The 26,413-nt window shown below is 34.2% G+C and overlaps 1 protein-coding gene across 7 annotated transcripts in view; it reads left to right on the top strand.

Annotated features, from left to right (window-relative positions):
• Window positions 1–26,413, top strand: part of LOC121426180 (1-phosphatidylinositol 4,5-bisphosphate phosphodiesterase delta-4-like) — a 62,838-nt gene that overhangs the window by 4,514 nt on the left and 31,911 nt on the right. For 3 of the 7 annotated variants that reach the window (XM_041622391.1, XM_041622405.1, XM_041622384.1), the window contains exons 2-6: window positions 4,385–4,537; window positions 6,773–7,007; window positions 12,349–12,478; window positions 16,012–16,017; window positions 17,973–18,100. In XM_041622391.1, the coding sequence (XP_041478325.1) occupies window positions 4,385–4,537; window positions 6,773–7,007; window positions 12,349–12,478; window positions 16,012–16,017; window positions 17,973–18,100 (652 nt within the window). Of the gene's footprint in view, window positions 1–1,395; window positions 1,587–4,384; window positions 4,538–6,772; window positions 7,008–12,348; window positions 12,479–16,011; window positions 16,018–17,972; window positions 18,101–26,413 lie in introns of those variants that run through there. The other 4 variants (XM_041622429.1, XM_041622423.1, XM_041622415.1 and 1 more) reach the window with 3 other exon arrangements.

Below are 26,413 nucleotides of genomic sequence, written 5' to 3'. Positions count from 1 at the left end.
TGAATTTTGTAATGAAAGAGAAACGATGTACCATTTCTCATATGTTTGCCCTAGATTTATTATTCAACGAGCCCTATTACTTGCTGAATCAAATGTTAACAATATCTCTTATGCGGAACGTAAAGTGGAGAATCTCGCGGTAAAGACACAAAGTGCTCTTATCAAATATTTCAAAAGGACTATATAGATTTGAAATTGGCTGCCAGGATGGCAACCATTACAACAGGGTGTAGTCAAGACTAAAGATAACTAAACTTTAGCAAATTATTATTTTCGTGACCATAATACTTTCCTGAGCAAAGTGTATATAATTATTATTCATATTTTTGGGGGTAATTGTTTAGTGTAATCGATGATGTTTACACCTAATTAATCTATGTGTGCACCTTTATTGTCACTTTATCTTTATCATATAGCCCTTGAATGTTAGTATTTACTCTACTATAAATGTTTTTGCGTATAAAAAAATAATGTTGATATTGATCTGATCGATTTGACATAAATTTTCACCTGCAGAATTTAAATGAAGTTCTATGAGGTATCGGATAGAGCGCCCCCTGCTCACGTTTGAGAGACATAGGAAATACAATTTTTTGTACTCTTGAGACGCCCTGCCCTCGAAATGCACCTCGAGCGGGCTTGTCAGGATAACGTACTAATGCAGGAGCCGGGCAGGAGAGGTGGTCTTGCACGATTTCCTGAGAACTTTTCCTTTCTTTCTTTTACTTTTTGAACTGACATAGATTGAACAAAGAAACTATTATATTTTGAAAAAAAGGAAAGCAAATTTATAAGGCAACAATAGTCAAAACTGACTACATGTAGTTTGCCTATAAGCCATATGCAGTTCGTAGTTCCTTTCTGCGCATGATCAAAAGATTCTACGCATGATCAGAAGAAGGTCATTTCTATTAAAATGACATGGTGCTTTAAAATCTAATGAGATAAGCTCCAACTTTGATGTCTTGATTATTCATATATTCTTTTGAATTGTCGTTTTCATTTATATCCACAAAAAACAACAATGCTTCCACGAACGACTGGTATTTCACAGTTTGCAAAGTACATTGTGCAACATGTTAAGATATGCATTCAAAGTAGGAATGCAACAAATGCCTTCATTAAGTGTTCATTTGTGTGCTATTCTAGTCACCTGGTCTATTCAATTTCTTCGTCCTGCTATGTAAGGCAATCTTACGTAATATCTTGCTTTGAAATCTACCTATCTTAATCAAAGAAATGAAAGGTCATTTGACCAAAATTGTCCATGAAGTAATTACGAACTGGTCTATTCAAAATAACTTGATCAGGCGACCACGCCCACCAAATCAGCTGATGCCCTGCTGCACAGCTAGCGCTACACGAGCCCGGCTATAAAGAGCGCTATCTCGGCTGAAGCCAAGACTATCGCATAGCTGCATTATCGATCAGGCGTCGCGCGTCAAGCAAGGAGAGAACGAGAGCGGCCGATGCAAATTTGGCTCCGGATTCCACTCTGTTTTCCACCTTTTTAACCGAAGTGAATTCATAACATCACAGAGAGCGTAGTGGAGTGTTTTCCAAGATGGGAGATAATCAAGGACAAGGTATAATTTCACAGAAATTAGTTTTGTGTGGTTTATGAGAAGTCGTGATTATGAAAGGGGTTTTTTTTGCAGGAACTTTTGAGGGAGTCAGAAGCAGACGAGTACCGGTAGCTGTGTGGGGCGCGGTCGGGGATCCTCTTGCTGTTATCCGGCCCGTGGCCGTGGTACACTTTCTACCGCTGCTTCTCAAAGTTTACTCAGCAAGTTCATTTTTGTTATGTTTTATATGATCAAGCATTTCATTTGATTTAGCTGAATTGTAGAATTCAATAACATGGCCAAATCATGGTTTCGGGAACCACTCGTCGATTTGTATACGTTCACTTGTGTACAAAGTGAATGGAGGTGGAATTAGGGAACCGTGCGTGTGACTGAATAAAGCGCTGCTGTATGAAGTGAACGCTGGTTCCCAATATCACGATGATGCCATAACATGTGTATCCCTGAGCTTTATTAGATTGGACTGAGGTATGATTAATAACGGGTCTTAAAATATAAGTTTAATCAGCATGCTCAGTAATTTTTTTTTTACTGTGCCAGGCCCATTCCCATGGACACCACATCACTCATCAGGTCATCAGTTAATGTTATATCTTCTGCATCACTCACTGACACTGATCAAGATAGTTAGAAATTGATATTTACGATGTTGAAGGGTTACTTGTGTCATCTGATATCATAAACTAATTCCTTGAAACGTTGCAACGATTATAATATGTTATAATATGATCATATTTACCCTACCCTACTGTTAATTGCTTATGCTTGGTTAAAGAAAAAAAATCAATATTTATTTCTGGAGCCTAGCAGAGTGGCTTACCATTTTTGTTTATAATAAGTCCCTCATTTTCATTTTCATACTTAACTGTGACTTGTAATTTTCAATTATTATTCAATTTTATTATTTCATTTCATTATATTATCAAAATGAGTTATTTACCGATCATGTATTATTTGTATTGTAAAGTTGTAAAAATTATAGGTTTAGAGGTAGAAAGTAATATAAGTTCTTAGTCAGCACTGCTGCCACCAGTTGTAAGGTTGTAAAACTTATATGTCTGAGACGCAAATAAATAGAACTGTAATCGAAGAAGTCTGGTAGTGCACTGTTTAATATCTGGGCTGGTTTGCCTCAGCTAAAATCAAATCATTCTATAATTTACATAAATATTTAAATTAGAAATAACAACCAATCAAACTAAAGAAAATGGAAGGATCGAACTAAAATGTAAGAACCCAATTCATAAGATAAACCAATAAGGAATGAGATGAGATTACAAAGATGTCTGGTGATTATGTAATAATGGAAGTAGAAACTAAGGAGTCAGGTGAGGGATGGAATGAGTGGAACACCTGAAGAGAGAATAGAGAAGGAATGAAAATGACAAAAGAGAATTGGAGGAAAGGCATTCAGAGAAGAATGAATGAATGACAACTGAATATCATTAAACTCAAATAACCTAAGTTCAGACTGCAAGGGCAGTGCTGGAAAGAAATGCAAATAAACTAAGTCTAGACAGAACAGAAATGTAAAACAGCTGAAGAATAATGGAAAAACAAAATAGCAAAATAACCATCCTACAGTATATCATTTGTAACTGTCTGAAGTATCTATTAATATGATGTTTATTCTGCTATGTGTTTGTTGTTATGTTCATCATTATCTGAAAGTGAAAATAAAAAAAATCTAATTCAATTCACTTTATTCACATCCATTAAAAGACAAAAATATACAGCATACAATATTATATGAACAATAGAAAACAATACATAAGCAAATAAATATAATTACAAAATAGGAAAAGTAAGACCAACATGCGGTGGATGTGGGGATTGGCAAAGGCCAAAAACCTCTCGAGGCCAATCCCCCTTGGTTCCGCGCGTTGGTTAAAATAAAACAAATTAAGGCCAAGTAAAAAAAGAAAGTAGTTGATCGTCCGGGTTTTTTGAGAGCGGTGATGAGGGAGGTCCTTACTATTTGATATCTTACTATTTTTTTTTAAAACAAGGAGGCATTTTCTCGGCCGTTTTTTGACATCAGTGATGAGGGAGGTCCTTACTACATGTATTTACTATTTTTTTTGCTATTTTTTATTCAAATGGTTGCCAGGCCATGTCAAGCTCGAAATATGTGATTGATGCATGCTCAATATTAATAATAAATGAGTAGAAATGTATATGCATAATATATACATAGGCCTACAATTGATTGGAAATCTATGGAAAATGTATCATGCGATAAAATCTATTGATGTATTACTATTTATACTGATGTATACCGGTACTGTATTGTAAAACAAAACGTTTATGTCAAGTGAATGATTTAAACATTATTCTACATGTAATGGAGGTTTAACCTCAGTATAGTGATCTTGTGGGGTCTAAAAATGCCAAAGTCTTTTGAATGTGCAATCCTCGAGTATTTTCAATAGGGTGAATTTCAAAGCTCAATAGCAAAACATTAAGCCTGTGTTATTTTTTTTTTCATATTCAAAATATTCAGGTGGGAAAAATTGTGTAAAATTTGATGAAATGACATGGATTTCATTTTAATTGTGGAACATCCCTATTGTTTTGTAGATGGTGAATTGGGGTTATTTTTGTTCTGAAGGTGTTCATCACATTTTTTTCCATCTTGGATATCCCTTTTCCATCTTGGATATCCCTTTTCCATATTTATAATCTAAGAAAAATGGCATACTAAATGAGTCACCAATATTGGCTTTGCATCTCTAGTGACTATAGTAGACAGGTTTCACTTTTAATAATCGTTTTCATTATCCTATTTTATTGTGTAGTTGAACAAATTCAGCATAAGCTGAAGTTAGGCACCAAGTTCACCAAGATCTCTCCTAATAGTACCAAGAAGCACACCAGGAACTTCACACTGACTGATGACGCTTCTGCTCTTGTCTACACCCCATCTAAGAAGGCATCACACAAAGCATCAGGTCAGTCTATCATTCAGGGACTGCAGAATGGTTTTGAAAGTTGGGGGGGGGGCTGACCATATAATACAATCAGATGTTAATTTTTATGTTTTTGTAAACAGTTTAGGAAAAAAATTCAGGGGGGGGGCAGCAATAACCGACCCTTCCCCCCCCTCCCTCCCATGGTTCCACAGCCCCTTTATGATATATGATCTGGAGAGCGTTTCATGAAAGGACTTGTGGACATTTTATCCGACAGTTACCATAGTAACAGTGCTTCTCAGTCAATCAGAATCAAGGAAGGTTGTCAGATCTGACGACTTGTCAGACAGAAATGTTGATGAAGCGCTCCCCAGATTGCCCTGCACATCAAATATCAAGTCAACACAAAAGTGCTGAAAACTTCATAAAATAGGAAAGTCCTCTTATTTTAAAGTTTCACTTATTTGCACAAATCGGTTGAAAACATGGGTAGGGTGCAAATTGGGAAATTTATGATGATGCATACTTTTTCTACATCATGTCATAAAATATGAAACATTTCATTTTCCCCTCATTTTGGTTGTACATGTATGCATGTAGTTAGACTCAACCTTGGAACTTGTGAACTTAATATTTTAAACCGTGGTGTATAAATAAAGATGATATTTCTATCCAAGAAATGAAAATACTTCATGTTCTATCTTACCCAATACCAAAGATATAGCGAGTGTGTGTTATCAAAACCAGTTTGCATAATATTATAATAATAAACAATAATAATTATATTTGTATACAATACCATACATGTACATTAGAGTCTGAACTTGCAGACTATTATAAATTTTCTCTGCTGCCCCCTCATGATTTGGTAATCAACTTGTTGACATTTTTCTAATCTCATTCTGTATCCACTGAAATCTCCAAAAAGCAATTAACATTAACAAGTCCCATTCCTGAGGGCACTGATCCCTCTCCACCCACACATGTTGAATGGGCGTGTACACTCAAGGAAAACAAGTCCAATAGAATGATTATGGGCAGAAAATCATTTTTTTATCATTTAACAAGCCAAGCTTGAGATTATCAACAAAACTTGTTTTCAGCTGAAATGGCCAGGCTGCCTTTAATTGTCAAGTCATGAAAAGTTCATTCTTGAACATGTACATGTAGGCCTACATGTACACATTGTTCATACATAGATGTATGGTATGTACATACATTAAAAAAAAGCACTTATTTTTTCATTTCATTTTTTTAAAGAATGAATGTAAAATTATAGGCCTACATGATAAAGGTGTTTTATTTTAGTGTCAGTAACTACATGTTCATGTACATGGACAGCAGTACAAAATGGGCCTGTCCATTGTTGCGTTGTTTACATGTTTTACATGTAGATTAATGTACAGTAAAATATAGTAAGTTTTACCTGAACATTGGAAGCAAGCAAATACTGTATCCCATTTATTCTCAACTACATGTCGAACAAGATGGTTTCTGTCATTGGTGTCATTATGAACTACATGTATTGTCTGCTTCCTTGTGGACTCAAACTATTGACATTATTGATTAGTAAATGATATTCATATGGCATTGACTGATTTACACAGGTCTGTACAAGTACTGTCCATGTAGTGTATTCATACTTTAGTTTGAAACATTCATTTTTATCATATGACAAAAAGTACATTGTACACATATGCACTTGCAGTTTCATTGGTCTTACAAAATTATAGAAAAATTGAATTCTTAAATGTTGCATATTGTGTAGGTGCACACACAGAATCTATAAAAAGAAATTTGATCACTCAGTTTTACTTATTTTTTGCGAAATATTACTTTACATACATAATTATATGCTTTTGGGCTGATCATGCCCTTGTGTCATTCATTGAAACCTGCAGAAAATCATGCAATGTTGAAGTGCTTGTAATAAACTCTTGTATTATTCACTTGTGGTCATTGTCTAGAAGGATGAAAATTAATTGCAAAATGCTGCTCAGAGTTGCATGTGGTCATTTTTATTTTTCTACTGGGAATCTTGCAAATCAATACCTTGTTATAACTCCAGTCTCATAGTCCTGAATTTATACTACTTTTTTTTCTATAGACATTACAATTGGTGAAGAACTTAAGCTTTTACATACATGTAGTACTGATTTGTACAAGTTTGTGAATATGAAGTGGTTGAATTAGAGACAAAATAGCATACACTGTAAATCTGTAATTTGTGTGTCTTTCCTAATTGTTATTGATATTTTTCTTTCTGCTCTACAGTGTCCCTTTCAGAGATCCATGAGATAAGAAGTGGACACGAGACAGACACATTCCGCATCTCAAAGAACAAAAAGAAATATGCCAAAGAACGTTGCTTTTCTCTCATCGTCGGCAAAGAGAATCACACCGTGAATCTTGTAGCGCCTAGTCAGGATGACGCTAGGACGTGGGTCATGGGATTGCGGTGGCTAAAGAAGAAGTCGCAGCATATCGACATCCACGCAAAACAGGCTGCGTATCCTTTTAAAGTCAATGTAGCACAGTTAATTGAGACAGCACCAGCATAAAGTCCTATGCCTATAATTTTCCTGGATATTTACCAAGGATGCAACAGTTTTATAATCTACATGTAGCATGTGCCCACATCCACAAGAATGATGATTTTCCAATCATTTCATTTCACACACTATAATCTATATGCCAAGAAATTAATGTCTACAGTATGCTTTTAGAAAATTCTTATTTTTCATTAAGAGATATAATTCTAATTGTTTTATTAAATGGAATTATCAAGACAGGTGTAAATTATGCACATGGGCATCAATTTGAAATACCCAGCAATATGGTGAAGATATTCCCTGTTCAGCTGTTGCAATGCCTTCCAATCATTTTCGAAGGTTTGAAGTCCTTCATTTTCCTCACCACAAATCCAGTTAGCTCACTATTCCTGGTACCTTTTACTCATTTCCTGGGCCCTGTGATTAAAAACTTTTACTCAGATTTTTTTGCATTTTAGGTTTCCATGACAACTGTATGTTACAATCAGCCCAAGGTACCTGGTAATGAATTTATGAAGGCTCAGGCTGATGCAGATGAAACTTCAGCTAAATTCAGGCTAATATTTAAGATCCCCAATTAACAAGCTATTTTCCAAGCTTGTAAAAACTAAAAACTAGCTTTGTTTTATTGGTTGATTGATATGAGTACTCAATTGTCCAAATTTGTTGACTTAGCTCATTCAGAGCAATTAATCTGTTCATCCATGTATTGATACTGTAGGTTGATTATATGTCCGGTCTATATATACAAAGTGATAAGAGATAAATAATCTTAATACACATCATATAGCTTTCATGTAGGTAATACATCAAACGACCACACTAATGGAAAAAAAATGACTTGTTTGTATTAATTTGCTGAAATTATTTTTAACGTATTTTACATGCCAATTTTCACAGCTTTGAACCGTATACTGTAGCAGAGATACACACATATAAACAGTCCATATAAAGTTGTGTTTCAATTACAACGTATGCAATGCCTTTGGTATTACACAGTGTGTTAGATCGTACTGTTAAAGTCTCATGCATCATTGATTGTGGAAGTTAATTAATCCAGCTATACTTCATATCAAAGTGCAAGCTCTATTTTGAGAAAGAAGAGAAAATAGAGCTGCAAATCTTTCCAACTGTGTTTTCAGAATGCACTCCTTGCGATGCCCTTGTACTAGTTTTCCCCAGGCATCCATACAATGGATAATTTTTTGAAAGCGAGAGGAATATATTTCCATGCATGTCTTCACCCAGTTGCAGATTTACAACATGTGGATTGTTGACAAACAGGTTGAACAATCAATTGCTGTGCAATGAAAGTTGAAAAGGCACGAAATAGAAGTATTCTGTGGTTTATATGTAAAGTAGATATTGACCATGTAGGCCATTATGTACATGTTTGTCAAAAAACCCTGTAAAAATGGGGAAAAGTGCCCATATATTTTTATTTAAAAAAATGCAATTATGATATGATTAGGTCACACTATAGCACTTCTCACTTCACAAAGACACCAGTATTACACTTCTACTGGGAAGGAGAATGCATAGAATGAAATGGATGTATTTTTAAACATTTATATGAAATAAATTTTAACAAGCTAAAAAAATTTTTTTGCATGAGCGAAGCCTTCTTCATTGTACAAGGGACCACAGTGCAATGATTTAATGTTGAATACAATTTAAATTCTTCCAAACCTTCTCTGTTAAGAGTTTGATCCCAGCCGCAAAAAGCAGATAAAAGAGAGTTTTAGATGACTCAGATCTGGGGTGTGCTGAAATTTGTTGTCAGAACTCTGTTGCCATGACAACAAGGGGTGCGTATCTTTGCATGTTGAACCCGAGGGGAAATGGGGAGTTCCTCCAGATAGAGGCATGACCACAGAAAGAAGGTCTTTCGGTCAGTTCACACTAATGAAAATTACTTCAATTCTTGTATGAAGTGACATTGAAATGTATGTGAATATCATGAAATTGTTTTCTGATACATCTTGAATTAAGAATGGTTCAGGGTTTTTTTTAAAGAGAAAACTGTTCAAAAATGATTCATAAAATGATAATGAAGTCTATGTCCATGTATAGGTGACCGATCATATGAATCGGCACACAACTAATTGATTTCCTTGTAGAAAATGTTACAACAACAAAATGTTTTTGGTATTGGGTGTAGGTCTCACATGATTTATTATCTTTTTGCCATTGCTCAATGAACCATCACTAAACAAAATCACATTCCAGCATGCTCAGGATATGAATGGAAAATATTGTTTCATGGTATATTCTTTTTATAAATTCTTGAGCTAATGAGAACTGGGATTTGCTTGTACAAGTTAGAAGGCATTTAGAGGGTATACAAGTTTTGAGAGGAAGCTACGCAAATGTATCAAAAGAGGTTTAAGACCATATAAGGAAATGGGAGGCACAATCAATTGGGATAGGAAAAGGATAGAAATTGCAAAGTGGGGGAGTACAAGTGAAAGAATCATTAAAGATAATACAGTAAACAGTAAACACAGTCATCCTTGCTATATATTTATTTTTTTTAATTTTGCCCTTTTTGAAGAATTACCAACAGATGTTCTTAAAGGAGGAAAACAAAGATAGAGATAAAAGGAAAGGTTACTTTGTATATTAAGCACTTTAAAGTTTGCACTACAAAACAAGAATGAAGATGTATGTACAGTAGACATTATCATTATTGTTTTACACTATGAGTGAATACTTTGTTGTTGTTATTTTTTTTTGGGGGGGTGCCAGTAATCTATTCTATCTGAATAGCTATCCATGCTTGTTTCAATCAATTTGGAGCTTTCTTTTGAAGCTTTATAATTTATTTAGATATTCAGTCAGTATTCACTAGAAATTATGGAGTTGAATGGGATTTTTAAAATGTAGATAAAGAAAACGATGTTTAATATTCAGTGGTGGTAATTTTATCTGACTGCTAAAAAAGTCATGACTGCTTTTTGAGTAAAGTAACCAGAGGACCAATGGCCTTTAACCTCCTAGGGACCTACACATGCATGCCAGTGCATTAAATTTATTTTGAACCAGGTTGCTGGTATTAAGAACCCCCCCCCCTCATTTTACCAACTAAAGCGAGTGTGCCTCCTCTGCTGTGCTTCCTACATGTAGCTGAGCTACTATGCCTGTTGTGTACTGTACGTTGGCATAGTTGGAATAATAAATAATAATAATAATAAAGGAATTAAAAGTACCAAAGGATTAGCTGTTAACCCTATCTAGGCCAGGGTATTTTGGGAGTTGATATGGCCAGAGGGGGGCCTCCCAGGCCTCCCCTTGAAATCTCGGCCGTCGACCACGCAATCGCGCCGAAAATTGGCACGCGGGTTGCCTGGGGCATAATATACACAATTGTATAGTAATTTATTTCATGTGAATCGCTATTAAATGATTATGCTAATTTATGCGTAATTAGTATGCGAAATCATACTTTTTCCTCTTTGTGGTGTTCTCAGCAAGGGTACATGAAAATGATTGCAATATCAAATCATTTTCTAATGTATTATATTGTTTTTTTCATTTTCTTATGTATTTCTTAGTTTTTTTTACCTCTTGTTTTTTCAATGAAATTTGTTGAGGACTCTTCTGAGATCATAAAATAAATTCATTTAAACTAAAAATAATCATACATTTATGAATTTTGGTTGAAAACACAATTTGCATTGACTTTGTATACAAAATCATGTTTTGAGCCATTTTTTGGTTCTGACATGCACTTACATATTGTTTCGTAATTTCAGAACCACGTACCCGGGCGATGCAAAATTGGTCTCAAAAGTTGCACAAGACTTGAAAGTAAAAAGTCAGTGAGCGGCACAGTAAAAAAAATTCGTACGGCGAAAATATCGCGCAATTCGTTGAGGGGTGCCTCTGAGGGCCCCCCGGCCTAGTAGGGTTAAGGGATATAAATCAAATTTATTATGATATCATATTACTTTGCAATGGAGTATACATGTACGTATCATTGCATTTTTTGTACTTCTTTATGTATGTTTTAACTCAATGATAATCTTAATCTTTGTTGATTTTTACAAATGAATGGTTTCGCATCATTCATTTCCTTCCTTTTATATCGATACTAGCCTTTAAATATGAAACTAATTAGTAGATATAAAGTAGTCTAATTTCCTCAACAAATATTATCAATCAAAACAGCTGGCTTGTTTATTTTTCTGAGAGTATTTATAAAGTGCACTGTGGCATGAATTGTAGAGTTTTTCAGCTTTTGTAGCTTTTCAGGTTTTATTGCCAGGTTGTTAGATAATAATTTTCAAAGAAAACACAAATTACAATTATGCAAATACAGAATATACCCAGCTCTGAGCTCTTTAATTTAAAATATATTATCAGAGGGTAATTGTACAGCCATTAAAAAGCCTGTCTAAAGCTTTGGTAAAATTTCGAGAAAGTGTATTCTCTTGTGATTTATATATTCATCGTTTCAAATACCAATATCATGAAAGTGTATATCATGATCATAGTTACATGTACTTTTTTTCATCAGTTGATTCTTTTGGAAAAGTTCAGTTTTATTCATTGCTCCATCACAACAATATTCTTATTTGATTTGAAAAGAAAAAGAGAATTTAAAACTTTATTTTACAAATTCAGTGATTGCATATTTAAAGAAGCTACAGACATAGGGTGTTGCAAGTAAATATTTGCAATCAGTTGCAAGTGTTGATGCATCAATTTTAGCTGTAGCAAATCAGATCACACTCCTTGGATCAAGGAACAGATTAGAATTCAATCATGAATTTACAATTAATTGCAAGACATATGATTGATTTAGGGACCAAAAATAGACTTGCAATTTGGATCACAAGTTTCTTGCATCAGCCCAATAGATTGCGTACATGTACATCCTGAAATCTTCCACTTTTTCCATGCTTGATTATTATGGGTTTACAGCACAAAGATGCACATAACAGTTCTGTCACTTGCCAAAATATTTTTAATGTAAAATCACAAAAGTAGGATGTACATCCTCTGAAAAACATATGTTTATTTCATATCGCACACACACCACTTTGTTTGTGCATAATGACAAGAAACAGATAATATAAGTATTTACAATGAATTTCTATTGATTATTAGATACATTTTCTTTGTCATTAATATCTGAGAAAGAAGATCAATTCTACCATTCTATACAAGTGTGGACTAAAATTCTTCTCTTTTAGTCTATCGAGTGAAACATTGGTTCAAATTATTTATCAGAATATATTCATGGTATTAAAGAATTGTTGGTATTCCTTAACTTTTGATGTGGCAATCATTCAGATGGATCATGGATGCCTTCAGACGAGCAGATGTTAATCAGGATGGAACCGTAGACCTTGAGGAATCTGTCAAACTTCTCAAAACATTGAACATCAAGATTGAGAAGGCTCACGCCAAGAGATTATTCCAGGTATGATATGTTTAATGTTGCGTTTGCATAGCTAATTAATTACTTGAGCTATTAAAAGTAAATTTAGTTTTTTATGCATGCTGTGTGTTAACATTAGGAAGATTTCCCCGCTTGACTTTGTGTTTAAAGCATGTGAAGCAATGTGTTTTTGTCTTGCCCACTGGAGGTGAAGACGAGATTTAGAGATCCAAATACTAAATTGAAAAACAAATCATATTATGTTGGGGGCTGTCAACCTCATATCTCAAAATTTGGACATTATTTAGGACAAATCAGAAAAGGTTATATGTTAGAATTATGACAATTATGTCAACCTTATGTTGTCTGGAAACAGTCTCTTACGTGTTATTTCTGTAGAGAACTATCTCACTCTTAAAGCAAAATAAGGTTTGATGATTTTGAAATATGTAGATTTTTCTGAGCAGTCCCCCCAAAAAAGATATTAGTTTGATTCAGGGTTTTAACAGCTCACTAGCAATGTGTTACATCCACATCCAACTTCATGAAAACTGAATGTACTTCAACCAGGAAACCCATATCCTGTACATTAGTTTGAAATGGAAATACTGTGCATTGTCTGTTAACCAACTCAGAAAATTATTTTTTTGATGTGCTGAAATACTGCTTTACAATAGCTTTGCCATTAGAGTATGTCATTTGTGTCATTCCACGTGCCAGCTCTGATGATTCTAATCTGCTTTAAAATTAACATTTCCCAATCATTATACCCCCGCCAATCGGAAGTTTTAAGGGGGTGTATAGGAATGAGTGTATGGTCGGGCGGTTGGGTTGGTCTGTCGGTCGGTTCGTTGCAAATATTGCACACCAAACTACTTATTCAATTTATAACCAATTCTCATGAAAATTGGAACATATTGGTTTTGGGGTGATCATGAAGATGTGCAAGACAAATTTTTTCCATGTTTTGGAAATTGTATTGCCATGGTAACTGTACATGTATATTATGGCAAAAATTAAGTAAATATCTGCGTTTCAAACTGCTTCCCTTACTTTTTACCAATTCTCATGAAATTTGGTGGACACATTGGTCTTTAGGTAAAGATGTGCAATATTCATTCATGAAACTTGGACATAAGAGTAATCAAGTACCACTTCACATCCTGTGCGAATTTCAGGTCACCATGATTAAGGTCAAAGGTCATTTAAGGTCAATGAACTTTGGCCAAGTTGGGGGTATTTGTTGAATTACCATCATAACTTTGAAAGTTTATTGGTCTATTTTATAAAACTTGGACATACATGTAAGAGTAATCAAGTATCATTAAACATCCTGTGCGAGTTTCAGGTCACATGATCAAGGTCAAAGGTCATGTAAGTTCAATGAACTTTGGCTAAGTTGGGGGGTATTTGTTGAATTACCATCATAACTTTGAAAGTTTATTGGTCTAGTTATAAATATTCGACATAAGAGTAATCAAGTATCACCGAACATCCTGTGTGAATTTCAGGTCACATGACCAATGTCAAAGGTCAATGAAATTTTGGCCATGTAGGGGATATCTGTTGAATTACCATCATAACTTTGAAAGTTTATGGATATGATTCATGAAACTTGGACATAAGAGTAACCAATAACATCTTGTGCAAGTTTCAGGTCACATGCCTTTCAAAGTTTATACATGTAGATATAGTGTATAAAATGTGGATATAGGGGTAATCAAGTATCACTGACAAGTTTTAGGTCACGTGATCAAGGTCAAATGTCAATGAATGTAGTATTGTATCATTATATATGAATGGTGTGTTTTGTGAATAATTATTTTATAGCAGTTTTCAAAGTCAGCACTGCTGGTATATTAAAGGGGAAGTTCACCCTGACAAAAACTTTATTGTAAAAATAGCAGAAAAAATAATAAAAAATATTGCCGAAGGTTTGAGAAAAATTCATCAAATAATTAAAAAGTTATTAGAATTTCAATTATTTGATTTGTGACGTCATATGCGAGCAGCACCCCTACATAGCGAATGGTAAAAAATCAATGAAATGTCGTTTTCTCAGAAAATTGAAAATGGTTTTCACTGTACCTTTTGTATATCAATAGACAAATCATTTCACACCCGATCATGAATTGAAAAAAAAATTAAGTCATCAGGAACCATGCAAAATTTGAAATTAATGCATTTTATATTACATAACACATGGGGCAGCTGCTCGTTTATGACGACACAAATCCAAAACTTTGAACTCTAATAACTTTCTTACTCTTAAACGGATTTTTCTCAGACCTTCACCAATATTGTTTACTGTTTTTTCTGCTAATTTTGCAACAAAGTTTTCTTCAGGGTGAACTTCCCCTTTAATCGCGTGATGCAGGTGAGACCGCCAGAGGCATTCCACTTGTTAACCAATTTTCATGAAAGTTGGAACACACATTGGTCTTGGGGTAAAAATGTGCAAGACACATTTTCGCATGCTTTGGAAATCTATATGTATTTCTAATTGTTGCCATGGTAACAGCATATTATTGCCCAAAACCCTGGAAAACTTTTTTTTATTGTTGCTCCTGAAATTTGACACAAACATTCATCTTAGGTAAGGACATGCTAGATTCACTTTTCAAGCGTGTTGGAAAATGGGTTGCCATGATAACAACATAGGGCAGGGGTATTGATAATCACCTTCAGTGATAATTCTTGTTTTAAAACAGTTTTTTTCACATTTCATTTCTATAAGTAAAATTTGTTTATCTGTGAAATCTTATGGTCCAAAACAGTTGTCAAAATTTGTCATCTATTTTTTTGTACTCACCACTCTAATTTCTTTGGAAATGGGGAGAGGCATTTTCTGTGGCCACTTAAATGTGGTAGTACTCTCTAGATTGGCTCCTCTTCTGTTGAAGTGGCCAAATTACAGTTATTACATTTAATTTGGTTTGGGGTTTAATATGTGCAGCTAAAATGAAATATTTGGAAGGAGATGGGGGAGGGGTCTTCGCAATGTAAAGTTGCAACCAATTAGTGTTCATATCTAGTGATAAATATTTGTTATCTCCCTATGAAACATTTTCCTAAACTCTTGATCATACAAACCTCTTTCTCATTTAAAATAAGTGATACATAAATATATGCATTTATGATGGAAAAATAAATCTATTCATTTGGACTTACTCTGATTGAAACAGAAAACAGTTTCACGTCCGATCCAGGACGCTTCTTCAGCTCTTTGTTTCCATCGTAATTTGGCTTTTCCTGGATGAATCAATCCTTACATCAGTTTATTTGCATTTGTATTATACTCTGTATTAGTTTTGTTTTTATTGAGTATAATATTGAGTAGAATATATTGTTTCAATCAAAAAAAGGGGAAGAAATCATTTCACCATTTCTGATTAATATACATTTTTTTTGTGTGTGAACAGTACTAATTGTTGCATTTTTTGCACTTGATGTGCAATGTACATGGAGATGTTTCTCTGTCACTGGTTTCTGCTCTTTAAAACAACATTATCAGTGTGACTGTTGCTGCTTGTCTAATGTTTTATTCTTGCGTGTATTTCCCCCTTGATTTACAGATTACAGTAAGTACTTACATATTATGGTACTATCTTAAACTTACATGTAACTGTCTATTTCTACGGGTTTTATGATGAATTGATATTACTGATTGTGTTTACAGGAAAATGTGGTGTTTTGTGGGTATACCTATTAAATAAACTCCAAATCTTTATTTGCTACTCTCCATTCTTTTCTTGTTTAATGCTCCAAAAATTTGTTTAAATGTATATGTTATAATATAGTAGTTTCTTGTCTCAATCATGTATTATTGTAATTCTAGTTTTGTTTATTTATTAGATTTACTATTTTCTTTTATTGATTTTTTCTTCATATTAGCATTCCATAATTTGTCAATCAAATTGTAATTCTGTGGTGGGTAATATATATATATATATAGTTTCCTAGATTTTTTATAATGATTTATTTAAATTTGTATCTGAAATGTACCCTCTCTACAAAAAAACATTTATATATATATGCATATATTCTACGTAAGGGCGAAGTCTATGAATGGGTTTATTCTGTTTTAATACATATTTAGACGTTAAGTCAAAGGTAGAGGGCGTTAAGGCGCATTGCGAACATTGAAAAAAGACAAAGAAAAATCACCTTAAACGCAGATCTATAAATATGTATTTTTTTATGGAAACAGTACAGTTTGGGGCAGTTATTGTTTGCAAAATATATTTTTACTGTAATATAAAAAAATATGGTAGCGAACAGTACACAATGAATTATTGAGCATTAATAAAATTGTTGGCATTTCTTAGTTTTCTCTATAAATTGGCATAAAAGTACAATGAGTGAGAATAGGAATTTTAAATAATGAGAGTACCAGTGAGTCCATCATGCCATAACTTTCAAATTTCTAAGTTGTCAAGAAATACTGATGTATTCCACAATACAAATCACTTTATCAATGTCTAACTGCAGCTATGGCAAATAAGTATTAAGTTTCAATATTTTGGTTTGGTTTGGTTTTATTTTCACAATCATTTTAATGCATGAATGAGTTCAATGTTAACAATCAGAAACAAGTGTGATTGTACAGTATACATGTACAGATATTAATATTTGAAACAAAGACATTAAATTAGACTCAAGTTGGTTCATTGTCTTTTATTATTAAAGAAGAAAGATTTATCAAACTATTGCGAGTACATTGCACATCCATAGTTCTGCAAATTTGACACACATGTATGCAATCAGGAACATTGTATCTCTCTGCAATCTGCATTGGTATGGTAGTATGGTAGGCATAGGGTATTTTTGACCATGCAATGTGTAATTTGTAATGATCCAGTATCAATGTCTGAACTACTGTAGTGATGATAAATTAGAAATAGTTTGGTCACCAGAATTTATAGTCAATCTTGCCCACATAAGATTAATGCTCATTCCCCACTCCCTGGTGAGTTTGCAATTAAATCGCTCTTTGGGAAATACTACATGTACGGCTTTCACATCCTATACCCATTTGACTCCTGGATGGAGAGGGGTAAACTGTGGCCTAAATTGATGCTATTAAGATGCTTGTAATGTAGTGGGATTTGAACACATGACCCTCTGATCAGAAGGCTAGATACAGTCAGACCCACTACATCATTGATGCTTGTGATAATGCAGTGTTAAAGGTGTTTTTGCATCAATATGAAAGATGCTCTGTATTCCCAACCTTATTTTTTGAATCAAATATTATCAATATTGCTTGATTATCATTTCCCCCATGTTTATTAAATTTGTAGGTCTTGTTTGATGATAGTGTCACAAAATATTGTTATTTTATTTCATTCCCGATTTGCTAGTAATAACTGGAATTCATGCCATGCAAAGGCAACTCAGCAAGAAACGAAAGGACTGACGTAACCATTGCATGAATTCATTGGAATTGTACTTGAATTTAACAAGAATTTTGCAAATGAGATGTATTTACATTACAATACATGATATTAATTGAATAAGTTTGATCGTATTTCAGTTCGCCAATACAAAGGGGGCTACGACAAAGAAAGGAAAAGTAAGGACTGATGCTCTCAGTGAAAGTGAGTTTGTTGAATTCTATCGTGTCATCACTCGCCGTCCAGACTTACAAGAGATCTTCAAAAAGTAAGTAATACATGTCATTCAAAGTTACATACATGTATATGCATGAAAAGTAAAAAAACAAAAAACAAAAGAGACTGCAATATAAACATTCAGCAAATTGAGGAAAGCAGCAATATGTAAATAATTTTGGAAATGTGCACTAGCTTTTTTATCTTGCCACAAGTATCTTCAAGTATTTCATCTGTATTTTGAGGAGTTTGGAGTATAGGGCAAGCACAGCACTTTCAGTTAATGTTCTGAGGGCCTTGCACATTGAATCATCAAAAAAGTTCACATAAACTAGTATATAGCAAAATGCTATTGGAGGGGCTGTTCTGTAGAGCCGTGGAGTGCAATATCTATAGCCAGGTTGGTTGTAGACTCACGCCTCTGAGCTCTCGCATGCGAATGGATATTGTTTTTACCTTGGTGGTCTTCAGAGTGTTGCTGAGTAGCTGCTGAGCAGGTTTTGAGTTGAACCCAGTATCTTGAAATTAGAATATGAAAATGGGCATTGTCAAAGTGGCAAGTCCCTGTGATTAATCAAATGTATTGGATCCCCCACACTCCCCTATACAGCATTATAGCTCATGATGAAAGATTTCTTACATGTAATTACTCAGAGGACAAATTGATATTCTTTAGTTTGAGAAGATTACAAGAACTTTTGATTGCTAGCAGTTTTTGTCCTGTCTCTTTGAACATAAATTCCAGTTTTCGCAACAATCATAAAATCAGCGGGTCCAGAATCCAACTATTCAACCACCAAATTGTTTATATGCTGGAATAAAGAATACCGGTATGCCTATTATTATGAACATGGAAGAAAATTAGTAATTGCCGAAAAATAAGCAAAAAACCATCATCGAAAATGACAAGTCTTCTCTTAGTAGTGAAATACATGTACATACATGTGCCCTTGTGTGCTTGTCTGATTCAGTAAACTATGACAGAACTAGTTACAAAAGATATGGTGTGGGAACAGTTACAATGTTGTATGTAATTAAAATTTTAGTAGACTTTCTCTTAAAATTATCGCTCAGTGTGATTACATTGTACTTATATTAAAATTTACATGTACACCTAATGGCCCGTATTCTCAAAAGAGGTTTCAATTGTATTTTTGTTTATATAACTATGCTTATTTCAACGCGTACGCTAAGAAATCCAATCAAATGCACGCTTTGGGAAAAGCACGGTATAAAAAGGGAAGTGCGATTATACAAGAAATCTGCATAAACCATGGTACAATTGAAACCTCTTTGAGAATACAGGCCAACTTGTTTATGTGATCCACATTGTATATGTACGTTAAAAATGGAGTTCACAAATAATTATGGCTTGTATGAGGTCTTACAGAGATGCTGGAAATGACTCATCGTGTGCGGTTTCAAAATATGTAATATGCTGTGATCTCAAACAAAGATGCATCCTTGGATGATCTTATCAGCACCAAATATTTGGGTTATTGTGTCATGTACAATTTATTACATGTACATTGTGACGAACAGTGCACTGGATCAGAAGAAGAACATATTACATGTAAATGTTAAGCCAGGTTTCGCCATATAGTTCATTAATAGTCCATTTAGTTGCTTGATGCTATAAAGCTTCCGATTCAGTGTAATAATACAAATTTATTGCTTATGACAGGTACATATATACAAATTGTTTTTATATATTTATTTTTTGCATGATGTAAAAATACATAACTTCTTAAATCAATGCTGATTTGGAAATCTCAAGATGGAAAAGAATTTACTTTTTTGGAAGCCTAGCTAATCATTAATTTAGAAACATCATCACTGAGTTTAATGATTAAAGGACAAGTCCACCCCAACAAAAACTTGATTTGAATAAAAAAAGAAAAATTCAACAAGCATAACACTGAAAATTTCATCATAATTGGATGTAAAATAGGAAAGTTATGGCATTTTAAAGTTTCGCTTATTTTCTACAAAATAGTTATATGAACGAGCTACATGTAGTTACATCCAAATGAGAGAGTTGATGACATCACTCACTCATTATTTCTTTTGTATTTTATTATGAAATATGAAATATTTTTATTTTCCCGTCATTGTCATGTGAAATGAAGTTTCATTCCTCCCTGAACTCGTGGAATTCCATTATTTCAACATTTTGTGCTTCAGGTCCTAATCATCATTCGTAAAAATTCGTAAAAATTGAAGTATTGTATAATTCAAACAATAAAAAACAAAAGAAATAGTGAGTGAGAGACATCATCAACTCTCTCGTTTGGATGTAACTGGCTCGTTCATATAACTATTTTGTTGAAAATAAGCGAAACTTTGAAATGTCATAACTTTCTTATTTTACATCCGATTTTGATGAAATTTTCAGCATTGTGCTTGTCTGATTTTTCTCTATTGATTCAAATCAACATTTTTCTGAGGTGGACTTGACCTTTAATATCATACATTGAAAAACAATTAATTTTGAGGAACTACTACGCATAAACCATTTTCCTCTTATCTCTTGGTAGCTATGTTTGTTTCATGTTGTAATTTTTAGCAAATCATCAAGGTGGGCACTAATTGTTCTGTAATCTCAATATTTGTGAAAATGTCATTATTACTTGGTTAATGATTACAATGGGTGAAGTGTTTGTAATTAGTTTAGTTGATAAACAGTCATGAAAGAGGAATAAAAGTTGCTGATACAGTAGAAGGGGGAAGCCTGTCAAAACATGATTTAATGATATTATTTAAGAATAATTTTGTTTGATTACCACTTGAGGTATTTTCTCATGCGTGCTATAATAGGCTACTTATCTCAACTATTTAATTTTACATTTATGAATTCGACTATGACAGGGACTCAGTTTTATAATTATGAGGGGAGCAATAAATAGCTTAGAATGCTTAGAATCTTGGATGTGGGTGTGTGTGGGTGAGTGCGTGTGTGTGTGTGACTGTGAGTTGGACTTGGATATACCTGTTCACTTATTAATGAATTATTACTTTTTGTTCAATATTGTATGATTTTTAAAGTTATTTTTCATGCTTAGAATCTTGGATGTGGGTGTGTGGTGGGTGTGGGGTGTGTGGGTGAGTGCGTGTGTGTGTGACTGTGAGTTGGACTTGGATATAAATGAATTCAATATCTAATTTCTACTCCATCTATTCCAGTACAATACCTTGTACTCAGCCATGTACATGTAATAAAGGCCCACATCCCCTAACTTTTCCTGAAGTTCTTTGAAAACGCAGATCTCCATGAAAATTTCATTTCTCTATTGGGGAGTCTAAATTCGGTGAGAATGTATTCATTAAGAACTTAAATATACATGACAATGAAGAAATCATCAAACTTTATTGGCAGTTTTGAATAATATTCATGAAATGTAAACTCTGTCTGAAACAGAAAATCACCATCATTGAGGCCTGTACTGAGTGAATTGTCCCCCAGAGCTCTGGCAGAGACAGAGCTCTAACTGGCTAGCTAGTAAAAGCGCCAATGCGTGAGCCTGCCGCCAGCCTTGTAAAATAGATGGAGCTTTGTTTGATGATTCATTGTCTGATATAAATACCTCATCCCCTAGAAAAGAAAATAAATGATTTTTTAGTCATAATTGATAAATAAGGTAACTTATTTTGGAAGTTAATAGGCCTAAGCCGTTTTGAAAAGCAAAGCCGAATGACAACTCACCAATGCTAGATTACAAGTCTCAGGGATTTATTTCCTGTGTAATTCGAATTATTTAATCACAGAATCGTGATATCTGTAGGGGAAACATGTGCATTCGAAATTGCACATGGTGGTAGTCATAATGGACCCCTATACATGCAACTGTTTCCCGACCGTTGCATTGATTTTTTTTTCGTAGTTGGTACCATGTGTATGGAAATACGTGGTACAGAAAAAATAACGCAATGTCGGCAATTGAAACTGCGCTACTCGCGCTATTTTTAAGGATTATTCATGACTTTGAGTGTTGGTTTTTTGATTATTTTTAAATGGTAAGCGGAGCTCGAGCATATTGAGTTGTTATTCACTCTGCAATAAGCATGATTTTGGGTGATTTCGAGGGCGACTAGGCATTTCCGCGCAGGTCAACGATCGCGAGGCGCGCTATTAATCGCGCTACCAAAAAAGGTTTAAGGCGCGCATGTAGAGCGCGATCGCTCTCGCGCGCCTTAAAATCGAATCCCTGCTATGAGGAATATTGCCCCCAAATGTGTCGTTGTTTGCAGACCAGTTTCATCACTTAAAGAGAAATTCCAGTAGTTGCAGTAAAAACTGATTTCGTGGGAAAGTCTGTAAAACAAGGCTTAATTGTCAGTATATCATTGAGGATCTAGATCTGGTACAGTTTATACATAAACTGAACTTTGTGAAATCTTGAAATCTACGCTGAAAAATGTTCAGGCTGAAGATCCCCAATACAGATAAGCGCACGTGGGACAGTGTTTGATTATTGCTCGAATGTCGGGCCCTACGCTCTACCCGAATCCTGTGCTTATTTGCTGATTTCTCAGCAATTACACAATTTCTTCCAGAATCCTTTGGCACATACATGTACGTTTTATTTATACAAACAGAAACGTTGGTGGTCATTTCATTGGATTCTGGACGAACTCATTTTGATATCGTTACCAAAACTAGCATTTACCTTTAATATACAAAAGTAGAAATTAATTTCATGATTATAAAAAAAATTTGCAATGAATATGAAAGCCAATGGGCCACTTCCATTCACGAGTGGATACCATGCGCGACCATGGGGTCTCGAAAAGCACCCTAAACACGTAATTTCTATATTCTGAAAATGCACCCCTTAACAAGTATTGGCGTGTGAAACCCTACCCTTAACAAGTATTGAAGACAAAACGATACTCTTGGCAAATATTCCCTGAAATGAACCCCTAAACAAGTACAGGAATGTTTTATTGTTATGGGTCCTTCGGTCGTCGGTTTAACTTATTTGGTTTAGTACGACCCCACATTCTACATCTCGCCCAAACGGACTCTAAACACGAAGTGTTGGGGCAAAAAGGACATCCTTTATACAACATTTTAATTTTCTTTTATCATCCCCGCAAATTCGACCCTAAACACGTAATTTTCCTAGCGAAATAGATACCCTTTTTCCATTATTTTTGTGTTTTTGACACCCTTATCACGTTACGTACGTAACGTGCTTTATCTTGAAAAAGACATCCTTTTTACGTGTTTTTTGGTCGCGCATGGTATCCACTCGTCAATGTAAGTGGCCCCCCCGGATATGAAAGCATACATGTATTGCTTGCATTATGTACATTCTACATGTATGTGAGGGTTTTAGCTTTTGTTCAATGGATGGTCAGAAGTGTAATTTCTTTGCAATTGAAGTATTAGATTAGATGCACAGTATTTCCAGGGTGGGATTGGGGCACTTAATATCATCGTACATTTGCACATCACAGGTATTAAAAAACATCCAGGTAAAACAATTTTCATATAGTATTCTATCATAGGCCTAAATATCTTATCAAGTAACAAATATCTTATCAATAATCTTGAAAGTAAGCGAGCGAACACGTACTCCACTTCTGGACACGCATAAATCCCCTATCCTACTTTTTTTGGACATTTTTGACACCCACATACATATTATTATATTACCCCTTTGAATTTTTGTTGTAGGGGGGGGGCTCATACATATTTTCACATTGTTGTACATTGTATAGCTAGGGTCCATATAAATTCATTGAAATATTGAAAGGATGGTCATGCGAAGGATGAAAACAAGCAACTCTTTTACATAATTATACCTTGAACTATTGTACAGATAGCCGTTATGCTTGAGAGGTACATGTAGTCATAAAGATACAATTTTGTTTATCTGACATTCCATCAAATTTTACAGAAATACATGTTCTTCACAGTATTTACTAATGGGATACACTGCACGTGTACTATGTGCTCATACTCTACTGTTTAATAATAAATCCTAGTATTTGTTGAATGGACTATTCTATCAATGAACTAGATGTAAACATTGCTGTCACCAAGGAAATGACACAGTACAAATAATAAAAATACACTGTTTACTGCACAATTTTCATATTACTACAAAGCTTGTGTGGCATGTGGGCGTTAAAAGTAGGAGGCTAAAGGACAGATACATGTATGACTAGAACTGAGGAATGATAAAAGTTACACCCTAAAATGTAGTCAGTCAAGCTGGGGGGGGGGGGGGGGGGGGGATTCCACACTGGACAAATAAAGGAATTTTGGTGAACTCTATCAATGGTTCTCTGACTTCTCCTGTTTATAAGCAAGTCAACCAGAACCAGGGTAATGCATGAGTTTGTTTCATGAGTCATTACAAAAATTGATTTTCAAACTGTTACACCTTTCTGTCTTCGCTTCATATGTTTAGTCTCACCTCTGTTCACTTGAAATTTTCGTTCTGATCGGTACTATCAATGATGATTTTTAAAGCTGCAGTGAAAAATATTAAATGTTTAACATTGAGGTCAAGTACAGAAGGCCTGCATGTTCCTTTAGTGAATGCAACATTTAAAAATCATTTTTGAGCCAATCATTTCTTGTTTAATTGAATTTGAAGAAGAATAAAAAAGATTATATAATTATAATCACTGTTGATGTTAACCAAAAACACCTAACAATCCATAACCATGATGATTATGGACTGCAGAGAGAGTCTATTCATTAGGAGATGATGATGATGATGTAACAGAAGAAGGATTACCTAATCAATTTCCACTCTAAGTTCTACATGTATCTGCAATGATGCGCATGGTTGTAAGTTTCAGATTGTTGAGTTAAGTAGCTTTGTTTAATCCCTTGTTCAATCACAGAAATGTAGGCTACATGTAGACCAGTTTGGTGGTAATTAAAGGACAAGTCCACCCCTAACAAAAAGTTGATTTGAATAAAAAGAGAAAAATCCAATAAGCATAAACGCTAAAAATTACATCAAAATCGGATGTAAAATAAGAAAGTTATGACATTTTAAATTTTCGCTTAATTTCACAAAACAGTTACTTGTATATGCACATCCTGGCTGGTAAGCAAATGAGGAGAGTATGACGTCATCCACTCACTATTTCTTTTGTATTTTATTATATGAATATTATAATTTTCTCATTGTCAAGTGATACGAGTAATTCCTCCCTGAACATATGGAATTACATGTAGCATTGTGTAATACTATGGTTCAGTCAAGTTGGTCCTTAGTGTCAAATCTATAAAAAATTGTATAATTCAAACAATAAAAAACATAAGAAATAGTGAGTGATGGACATTACTGACTGGGTCAACTAGTTGTGCATATCACTGTTTTGTGAAATTGAGCGAAAATTTAAAATGTCATAACTTTCTTATTTCATATCCGATTTTGATGAAATTTTCAGTGTTACATGCTTGTTGGATTTTTCTCTTTTTGTTCAAATGATTTTTTTGGGGGGGATGGACTTGTCCTTTTATAATAATCAGCTTTGATATGCCCCTGTGAATTAAATTGCATTTTGATGAGTGCTGGAAGAGCAGCAGGAAATAAAACTGACACAGATTTGATGGTCTTTTCTCCTTGTCACGGTCAGCTGGTAGTACTACTAGTCTTTCATTCAGCCTGTAATGAATACATCTGTACCCATCAGATGTGGTATTCTTACCATAGTAGTTTGGTTTAGTAGGACCTTTTTACAGAAATGTACTTCTCATTTGATGTTTGTTATGTAATACATTGATCCCGGCTTAAATTATTCCAACTTTAATACCATATTTTACATCCTCAGAAAGCACAGGACCAGCTCTATACAGAATTCCCATCTTCACTTCCCTTAACAATTTAACTCATGCACAGATGGTACTTCTTGTATGGTATATTTTTACATCCATATGGCAGTTTGTTATTTATAGACAGAAATTTGTCACTAGTTTCATGTTAAAATACTTTACTTGTAGTACAGGAATATAACTAGGGATTCACAATTTGATGACATAATGCGGAATTAGAAGGGAAGGAATACGTTGGGGAAAAATTCATCTATTTTAGATGAATTGCAATTAAACTGTAATAAACCATCCAGAAGTAGTTTAAATGACAATTAATAGGAAGTCCACATTTGAATACATGTAAATGGCCTTCATCACTGTAACTGCATCCGGTACAGTATCACTATCAGAACAAACTCCATTTCCACATTGAACAACTAGAACAAGAAATAAATTGAGTTTATTAGTATTCATCACTGATAGGAATGTTGACAATAAGATGAAAATATAATATTATAGTATAGGTATATTTACCCAGGGTAGCCACTTCAGTTTCGAAAACTGTTTTATCAGTGGGCCCTGCTA

This window comes from Lytechinus variegatus, chromosome 1 (genome assembly GCF_018143015.1).
Source record: "Lytechinus variegatus isolate NC3 chromosome 1, Lvar_3.0, whole genome shotgun sequence".
NCBI lineage: Eukaryota > Metazoa > Echinodermata > Echinoidea > Temnopleuroida > Toxopneustidae > Lytechinus > Lytechinus variegatus.
This window is presented reverse-complemented; position numbering and strand designations above follow the sequence as displayed.